The 9,987-nt window shown below is 33.2% G+C and overlaps 1 protein-coding gene and 1 long non-coding RNA gene across 4 annotated transcripts; one reads left to right on the top strand and one right to left on the bottom strand.

Moving 5' to 3' along the window:
* Positions 1 to 5,312: 5,312 nt before the first annotated feature.
* On the bottom strand, positions 5,313 to 6,982 carry LOC109862888. Its single transcript, XR_002251246.1, has 3 exons — positions 6,819 to 6,982; positions 6,219 to 6,660; positions 5,313 to 6,109 (listed from the first exon to the last, which is right to left on the bottom strand). It is a non-coding gene; the product is annotated as an uncharacterized LOC109862888 (long non-coding RNA).
* Positions 6,983 to 7,891: 909 nt separating this feature from the next.
* LOC109862889 lies at positions 7,892 to 9,600 on the top strand. Of its 3 annotated transcripts, XM_020443054.1 has the most exons (6): positions 7,892 to 8,019; positions 8,111 to 8,206; positions 8,374 to 8,624; positions 9,146 to 9,209; positions 9,325 to 9,429; positions 9,515 to 9,600. In XM_020443054.1, the coding sequence occupies exons 2-5, from the start codon at positions 8,142 to 8,144 to the stop codon at positions 9,362 to 9,364; spliced, it is 420 nt and encodes a 139-aa protein (XP_020298643.1). In that variant the 5' UTR covers positions 7,892 to 8,019; positions 8,111 to 8,141; the 3' UTR covers positions 9,365 to 9,429; positions 9,515 to 9,600. The 3 variants fall into 3 exon arrangements, with proteins under 3 accessions (XP_020298643.1, XP_020298642.1, XP_020298641.1); XM_020443053.1 differs by having other exon boundaries at positions 7,892 to 8,000; positions 9,146 to 9,429; XM_020443052.1 differs by having other exon boundaries at positions 9,146 to 9,429.
* The last annotated feature ends 387 nt before the right edge of the window (positions 9,601 to 9,987 follow it).

Here is a 9,987-nt window from a genome sequence, read left to right as displayed (position 1 = left end):
CTTTTGTTGCATTGCTGAAAACTTATGAGCAATATTTGTGGCAAGTTGCCAACAACTTGCATTCAGTTGGCTATCTGGGTCAAGATTTCTCTTCACAATGTCGTCATCCCAATCGTCTGGTGCGTCAGATTTTTAGGCGTAGTCCTTGATTACTCGTTGCAATGGAAAAAACATGTAGCAGAAATTAAGAAGCGCGTTCTTCCACGGATCAATATACTCAAAGCCATTGCGGGCATCAAATGGGGGGTTCACCCAAGTGTTCTCTTCATGGCCTATAAGGGCTAGTTCGCTCCGTTTTGGACTGGGGCTGTCAAGTGGTATCTCCTCTTTCTCAGCCTGAATGTCTCGTGTTAGATAGACTACAGTTTGCTTGTATTCGCATAATTTGTAGCCTTATGAGGTCCACTCCTACCAATGTGCTGCTAGATCTGGTTAACGAACAGCCCCTGGTCTGTCGACGTAGGTTTTTGACCCGTAAGTATTTGTGTCGTGTGGCTTCTCGTGCGGAACACCAACTGGGTTCAATGGTGCGAGAAAGCCTTCCTTCGTGGAGCCCTATATGTGAAGCCAACAGTTTCGATCTGTTCAACATCTTTAATCACCTTTCGACTGCAATTCAGCAAGTAGAAGTTCTCACTCTACTTGGCTTACTATCCTTTCCTTTTTTTGTCAAGTTTTACAAGTGTTGCGTTGATCTTAGTTCAGGCGCTAAGTTTTGTTCTGCACACTCACCTCAACTGGAGTTGAGTAGATTCCTAGATAGTATGGGTGCCTCACATATCTTCTACACTGACGGCTCCATGATTCCCTCTGTCGGGGATCAACCCGCTCGGGTGGGTTTTGCAGTGGTCTCTGAATACCTTGATCTGGTACATTTCACCAGACTTAATAATCATTCTACCATCTTCGATGCTGAAGCACAAGGCGTCCTGTGTGCTCTTGAATACATAAGGGACTTCGCGTTCAGCCTGTCAGTTGTAGCTTCCGACTCCATGAGTGTTCTGAGCTGTCTCATGTCCTCTGACTCTCGGGGCTCTCACCCGAGTGTTGTATATAAAATAAAATCGCTCACTTCTGAACTCGCGTTGCAGGGAATCAATGTTAGCTTCCTGTGGGTCCCTGCCCATAAGGGTATCAGGGATAATGAGAATGCAGACTTTTATGCCAAGAAAGCGTTGAGTCTACCTAAACCCGACTTGTCTTTTAAGTGCCCTTTCAGCTCCCTGTTTCTCGGTTTTAGGAAGGAGGTGCTGGAAGAGTCGAGGGAGTTTTTGCTCGGGGAAGTCCTGATCAAAGGTGGTAGGTACTTCTCTTGGAAGGATCAAGTTCTTGATAAACCTTGGTATGAAAAATTTAAAAAACTACTCCCTAGATGCCTAGTCTCCTTTATCTCACGCACTCGTACTTTTCATACGTGTGCTAGGGCGCACCTTGCGGATAAGTCAATTGTTGAAACAGCCAATTGTGAATGTGGATACACTCATCAAGACATAGATCATATTTTTTTCCATTGTCCTATTCATAAAGACGCTTCTGACTCACTTATACTTGACTTATTCCACAACGGTTTCAGCCCACCGTATAGTGTGGCGGAGGTTGCCTTTTCTAATAATTTACAAGCCATGCATGCACTATACGCTTTCGTCGTTAAGGATCAGATATCCATCTAAGCTTACATTTCATCATACAGTCTGAAATCCCCCTCTACCCATTTCTCCCATAATCTCCCTAACTCAGTTCGACCGTCTGATTGGAGCTGTGCTCCGAATCTCACTGCGGGGTGTAAATTTCCCTACCCGCAGTCTGTGTCAAGACCTAGAAACCAACAGTGAAAACTACTCTAGTATACAACTCCGTGATCACGCATTGAATCCACGGTTTTAATCCAAACTTCAGTGAAGACTTAGAATGGCGTATCGACTAGCAATAAGGGTCCACTGAGCCATAAGGACACAAGTAACCAGTAACATGTCTAACACAAAATTAACATTCGCTGAACGTTTTCATGCTACTTGGGATGTAATTTATTATGAATTGCTGAAACCGAATGAGAAACCATAACTGGGGATCGCTACCGACTACAATTGATACGCTTGAGCCGTGCATTGAACAAAAAATGGCCGGAATACTCCAAAAGACACAACAAAGTCATTTTGCTGCACGATAATGCTCGTCCGCACGTCGCAAAACCGGTACAAACATACCTGGAAACACTTAAATGGGAAGTCCTACTCCACCCGCCGTATTCTCCAGATGTTGCTCCTTCTAATTACCATTTGTTTCGTTTGATAGCTCATAGCCTGTCTGAGCAGAAGTTCACTTCTTACGAAGATTGTCAAAAATGGGTCGATTTGTGGATTGCATCTAAAGACGAAGCGTTCTTCCGACACGGTATTCGTTCCCTGCCCGAAAGATGATCAAAAGTAGTAGAAAGCGATGGGCAATACTTAAATTAATGTATTTTTTTATTTTTATTTAAAATAAATAATTTTTCTTCATTAAAAAAACGCTACGAATTAATTCCAATTCCTAATATTGTATTTGTTCTTTCCTTATCTATTTCTCCTTCTTTCTTCTATTTTCTTACTCCTATTTTTTCTACTTCTATCCTTTCTATCTAAACTTTTACCTGTTCTGTTCTATCTATATTTTTTTTGGAAATACACAACAATGGTTTTGTAAATAGTGTATTAATTTTTATATATTTGTATTTATTTATATTTTTATTGAAACATTCTTTTATACTATAACATGTAGAATTATTTTAATTATTTTAATTATTATTATTTTTTATGCTAAAAAACGTATATATAAACATTTATTACAATATTGAACAAAACAAATGTTTTACATTGTTTTTGATGAAAGAAATCACCACCTTCTCGCGGTTTCCGTTGAGCAACAATGTGTACGTAGTTCATTTCTAAAACTTAAATACAATAAAATTCTGTTAAACTTAGTTGATAAATATATGTGAATACGGTCAATAAGAGCCATTCGCTGAATGTTTTTGCGGAAATATTTGTGTATATATATGTACAAATATATATACGTGTTTACATGTACATCTTACACGTGAGTTTTTGGATTGAAATTTCAATCCTAAAAATCATATAAGATGCTAATTTTGGATCTCATATATGAGAGACTCCGTATACCCACCTAATGGCTCTTATTGACCGTATTCACATATATTCATCAACTAAGTTTAATAGACTCAAAAGAGCCTGAGATGATTCTCAGTTTAATAATAATTGTTAAATTAACGCTGTCGAAAAGGGCGATATTACAGTATTAAAAAACATCTTTAATAGATGTATGGAATATTGCGAGACAAACTCCAAGTGCCTCGGTAGCCTAACAGGGAAGGCGACGGCCCGGAAAGCCGGAGATTCCAGGTTCGACTCCTGGCTGAGGAGTTTTTTTCGCAATATTTTAAAATTAATTAGGGGGGTATATGGGGTCTCTCATATATGAGATGCAAAATTAGCATCCTATATGATTTTTAGGATTGAAATGTCAATCCAAAAACTCACGTGTAAGATTTACATGTGAACACGTATATATATTTTACGTACATGTATATACACAAATATTTCCGCAAAAACATCCAGCGAATGGCTCTTATTGACCGTATTCACATATATTCATCAACTAAGTTTAATAAACTCAAAAGAGCCCGAGATAATTCTCAGTTTAATAATACTTAATAAAATTCTTATTGCAAGAATACTTTTTTTCTTTTAATGTATATTATATGTAAATGCGAGTGCAAAGTAAAAAGTATATTAACAGAATATTTTTTACGTAACGAACAACATTAAAATATATTTTTATCTCTATGTATTTTATATTAACAATATTTTGCTAAATATATAATTAACTATACTTTTCTTTTTTTTGTTTAAAACAAAAAAACGTACATATTGGCCAAGATTAGGTCCATATTGGATTTATATTCTTCACTTTTCATTTGTGCTCCTCATATGTTTTATTTTTCTAATTATTCTTTTATGGTGTTAATATTATATTTTTTTATTTAATCTAAATGTTTCTATAAGTAAATAAGTGCAAGAACGAGGACAAACGGCGAAAAATGATAAACAGCTGCTAGCACGAGGCTTAAGGCCGAAGCACAGACTTTTGCATAACGAATAACGCATAAAACATAAGAAAATCAACCAATCCAGCTTTTCGTTTTCATTTCTACTTCTTGTTCCAGAAAGCTTTGATTGGTTGATTCTCTTATGTCTTATGCGTTATGCGTTATGCAAAAGTCTGTGTTTCGGCCTTAGCCGCTCGCGCTAGCCGCGTACGCTATAGCTATTTCGAAAGAAAGGGACAGTAAACATATCTCTGTTCTCTTCTACCGCCCGAAGACGGCCGAAGCGTCGAGCGCACACGTACAGTGCGGAGCACCATATCGTGCGCCGTGAGGAGAAGTAGTTCTCCTCCGGCCGCCTCCTACTATCACGTGCCAGCGGCCCGAGATTTAATCCATATATCGGCACGGTTACCGATGATACATACCGACACGGTTACCACTAATACCGACAGGCATATGTTATCATAAAATTATCGTGAACATTGAAAAAAGTAACTCTGCATTAAAAGTGACTTCAATAATTTATATCAAATATTTAGTTATTTAATTATTACGTGATATAAGAATATTTTACTTTCTTACACTTACTTACGGTTTTTTTGTGTAAAGTATTGTTGTTTTGTTAAAAATATTACGGTTACAATATGTAAATTTTTTAAATCACAAAGTAGTTATAAACTACAAAACAATTACTTATGACAAAATTTATTTTAGTAATAAACATACACATAGAAAGTGTTAACATATAGATTTTTAGTTAACATATAGTTATTTTATTTGAAAAAAATAGAAACTTTCTAATGTGCTTATTACAGTTTAGCTTATTAAAATACTTTTTAAAGAATACTTTTATTTCAAATTTTAATGAAATTAATAGTGTAAGAAAGTTTTAAAATCTTATTAATGCATACGTAATAAAATAAACGTACATTGCATAAACAATAAGACAAACGTAATGAACGTAATACAGCGATAGTTTTTATTAAATCAAATATATTGTAATTCTCTGTAATTCTGCACACATTCATATATAATAAATATATTTATAAATATAGAATTATAATATAATATAAAATAGAATTATAATATAATATATGCGTATGCTTATAAACTTTATATAAAACAAAATAACATTCATCTTAACATATATTTTTCTAATATATTATATTATACTTGTTCATAAAGTTTTTCGTGCATAGCCTTTATTGCTGCAATTTCTAATAATTTGTTTATCAAGAGAATATCAGTAATTTCGCACTCATTTTGTTGCTCACACCAATTCTTAATAACTTGAAAATATTGATAAGCTTGTATATGAGATATTTTTGTCAATGGTTGATTATTACTTTCTCCGGGAAAATTATCTTTAATGTTTTCAGTTTTGGCAAATTCTTCATTGCGATTTACAATATTTTCAATTATTTCTATATCTGTTAAACATGTCCAACCTTCATCGCCTTCTTCTGTAGCAATCCATTTTTTTATTTCAGAAACTTCAATAATATTTTGTATTAATTGAGAAGTACAGTTATAAAGTTTAGCACATTCTTCAATAAATTCTTCAACAGATTCATTATTTTTTTCACTTGTAGAATCATTGTATGTGTGAACTGAAAGTAAATCTCCCAACATGGGTTTCCATACTTTATTTAAAGTTGATGACCGAATACTGTTCCAAGCAGTACTAATTAGAGTGATGCAATCTCTAAGAGTAAAAGTTTTCAAAAAATCTGTATGTTGAGTTGCTTTTCTTCTAATACCAATTTCAATAAAAATTGTTTTTTGTACAACTTTTTGGTAATCGAAATAACACCCTGGTCCAGAGGTTGTATAATTGCTGTTACATTTGGTGATAAATATTTTACCTCAAAATTTTTATTTATGTTGTTTAGCATATCAACAGGCGGATGGGACGGGTCATTATCCAACAGCAATAATACTTTACCGCTGATATAATTTTTTCTTTGGTGCTCTAATATTTCTGGAATAAAGTTGTCTTGATACCTAAATACAACGTGTATATTTTTGATTAATTTTAAATAAAATACATTAAAAAATATAAATACATTAAATATAATATATAATAAATTATACAGCTATATAAAAAACTAACCATTCTTTAAACAGATTTTGACTCATCCAACCACTTTTTTGCGATTTATATACAACCGGTAAATTTTTAATATTTTTTATTGATCTTGGTTTAGCAAATTTTCCAATTATGCACAACTTTATTTTGTTAGTTCCGGTTAGGAGCAAAATCCGGTTAGCATTGGAGCAAAATAAAGCTGTTACATGATCTTTGTAATTTTTTCTTCCGGGAGCTGTTTTTTCCTCTTGAGATGCTAAAGTTACGTTTGGAAATGATTTCCAATAAATGCCAATTTCGTCAGCATTACATTTTCTAAAAGAAGATTTTCTGTTTTAATTTTTTCTATAATTTCATCGTGAAATATTTTTGCAGCTTCGGCATTGTTGGATAGAATTTCTCCTGATATCCTTAATTGTCGAATATTGTATCTGTTTTTGAAATTGGTCAACCAACCGTTACTTGCCTACATATAAAAATAAAAATTAAGACAATTAAATTCAAATAATATAAAAAATTATTACATATTATCAGTTAATGCAGTATAATAAAGTATAATAAGTTATACAACAAATTTTATATGATTAGAATACACATTTAATTTAATATGTAGAAATTCGTTACTTTAAAATTGGAAGGACCTTTGAGTAAATTATTTAATTGCAATGCTTTTGCCTGTAAAATTGGTCTTGAAATTGGTTGTCCTACCGCTCTTACTTACAGAAACCATGTAAATAAACATTCTTCTAATGTTTTGTTTTTGATTACTTGTTTACTTTTTTTATTCTGGAAGTTTTTTTTATTTAATACTATTTTGTTAATGTTCTCTTTGTTTTTTATGATGTCAAAAAAACATGTTTTAGAAATTCCATGTTTTTAAAATATCATCTTTTGTTTTTTCTTCTTCGACTTCTTTCAAAATCGTAATCTTGTTTATGTACGTTATACGTTTTCTCTTTACATTAATTGAGTTTGCCATGATACACAAAAAAGTATGTTGATATATATTTGTTAACAATACATATGATGGAACACAACAGGACCCAATTGTATACACACGATCTGCACACACACGATCCATGAGAGATTACTTGTTACTGCGTAACATGACCTAAGCAATGCTGCGCGCTGCGCCCGCTTTGATAGGCACACAGCACTGAGCGGTAAGCCCTCTCTTATGTTCCAAAGGCGGAACTTTATGCGCATGGAAGGGATGAGTCCGCTATTTCGCGATCCGCTATTCCCATATATGTAATACTTCTATATTGCTAGTCGCGTATTTTCGCAATGAGAAGCACGAGACCCGAGAAAGAAAGACGCATGAAGTCCAAATATGGGCATAGATAGTCGTGCGTCATTATGCGCAGGCGCGGTTACTAAGCGAGTGCGAGCGAGACAAAGCATTGGAAAGTAAGAGAACGCAAAAAAAGAACGCAAAAAAGAGAAATACCCAAGCGTGCTTGAATGTTCACCGCATGCGCACAAAGCAGCTGGACCTTGCGCGAGAGAGAGGCTACTATATTGTCTGCACCGTAACGTTTGGGCTTCAGGTCGGCACCGTAGTAGCGATATAGAAGTATTACATATATGGCTATTCCGAGATTCCACTGTAGTAGCCTCTCTCTTGCGCAAGGTCCAGCTGCTTTGTGCGCATGCGCTTACATTTTTTAAAACATGCGTTGATATGCGTATCACATGCAACGTGATATGTATCACGCACCTACGTGATATTAGTGATCGTATGAAACAGTTACGTGAAAATTGCGAAGAATTAAAGAAACTTCAAGAAAATTAAAGAAGAATAAAGTAAAGTATATAATAAGATGTGCGAATATAATTTTGTACTTATAACACAATTTTGTACTATAATAGCAAATTCGGCAGCTAAAACTAAATTGCGATTTTTCAAATTTCAGGCGATAATTTCATTAATCTACATGGTTCGCGATGGTGCGAATTTGTTTTTTGTGCAAGAAGAAAGCAACGAAAAATGCAAATTTTACAATACACGAGTAAATATCTTAGACATAAAATGTGTATTTATAAAATGCTATTATTTTCTCTAATTTAACTTAATTGCATATATTATTACATTTGCTGCAACACATGGTTAGGTTAAATTATCAAGCAAATTTTATAACACATTTAACAGCATGATGAGATAAATAATTATTTGCAGATTTCCAAAAGAAGTGAGCATTCGAGCACAATGGTTGCATGCCTGCAAATTATCTGATAAGGACAATGTGACGCATGTATACATATGCTCTGATCATTTTATACAGAGTGACTATAGACATAGTACGGAACTGCTGGTCCAAAAGAAATGGTTATTGAAACCAGAAGCAGTGCCTTCCATTGGTGTTCTAAATCCTCCAGCTACCAAACTGCAGTTCCAGTCAACATTCAAGGATGTTATTCAAGAGAAACGTAAGTTTTTAACTTTTAACTAGTTTTATTGAGGATACTAAATATTAAAGTTAGTTGTTTTTAAATATATTTATATTTTTAAGAGTGTAAATTCTTACACATTGTTTTTGAAGTGAAATTTTCAATTCTTAAAACTATGTAGGATACTTGATTTGCATCACGTATATGAGAATACCCATTTTCCCTTCCCAATTAATTTAGAACTTATATTGCGAAAAAAATTAATTGGGAAGGGAAAATGGGTATTCTCTCATATATGTGATGCAAATCAAGCATCTTACATGGTTTTAAGAATTGAAAATTTCAATTCAAAAACAATGTGTAAGAATTTACACTCTTAAAAATATAAATATATTTACAAATATATTTATCTGCAAAACATCTAGCAAACGGCTCTTATCTCTTTTGAAATTTATTATTAGTTTTAACTGCATGAACCTCAATATCTTAATTCGTTTTTAGTTGTTTCGTCCTTAGTTGTTTTTGTTTGTACGTTATCCATGTTGCTTTATTAATAACAGGTCATGACAATGAACAGCAAAAGCTGTATGCTACTCCAAAGAAACGGAGATTTGCAGAGCCTCGGTACGTATCCGAAATTACAACTTCCGATTTTTCATCACCTAAGAGAGCCCGAAGAGTTATTAATATGGTGAACAAAACCTATAAAGAGAAATGTAATTTGATCCATAATCTGCAGAAAACAAATTGAGCACTGTGTAAACGCATTACTACTTTAGAGGAATTGGTAACGCATTTGCGTAAAGAAGCATTAATGTCAGAAGAAGGTGCAGACACTTTAATGGTACAGTATCAAAATATTATTAAAATATTATTCTATCAAAATATTATTAAATGGTTGACTTTATTTGGATTTGTTTCATGATTAGCCACAGAGACAAGCTACATTGTGCTAGAATAATTAAATAAAATAGAATAAACTGACTGATCATTTTATATTAAGATTTCATGCACAAAATCTTAAAAGGATTGTTTATAATAATGTTAATGTAATTGAAATTATAAATATTATAAATATTGTCAAAATAAAAAATATTATAAATATTATAAATAAATATTATAACTATTAGAGTTAGATTAATCCTATTGTTTTAGCATGTTGCTCATTGACATTTATTACATTCCACTGTAACACATTTTGTCATCTTTAAAAATAAAATAACAGGTGAAATTTTATTTTTAAGTTAATAAAGAACAAGAAGAAGATTTCTTCGGGCTCTGAAGTCTTTTAAACTAATAAATGAAATATCGGGTAGTAAGAGCCGTTTGCAGGATGTTATGCAGAATGTGCTTCAATATATGTATATGTATACACATATACGATGAAATAATTTTTTTCCTC

The sequence above is a fragment of the Pseudomyrmex gracilis genome, unplaced genomic scaffold (genome assembly GCF_002006095.1).
Source record: "Pseudomyrmex gracilis isolate BER0280 unplaced genomic scaffold, ASM200609v1 scaffold_2570, whole genome shotgun sequence".
Taxonomy (NCBI): Eukaryota; Metazoa; Arthropoda; class Insecta; order Hymenoptera; family Formicidae; genus Pseudomyrmex; species Pseudomyrmex gracilis.
Note: the sequence above shows the minus strand (reverse complement) of the source record. Positions and strands in the feature narration are given on the sequence as shown.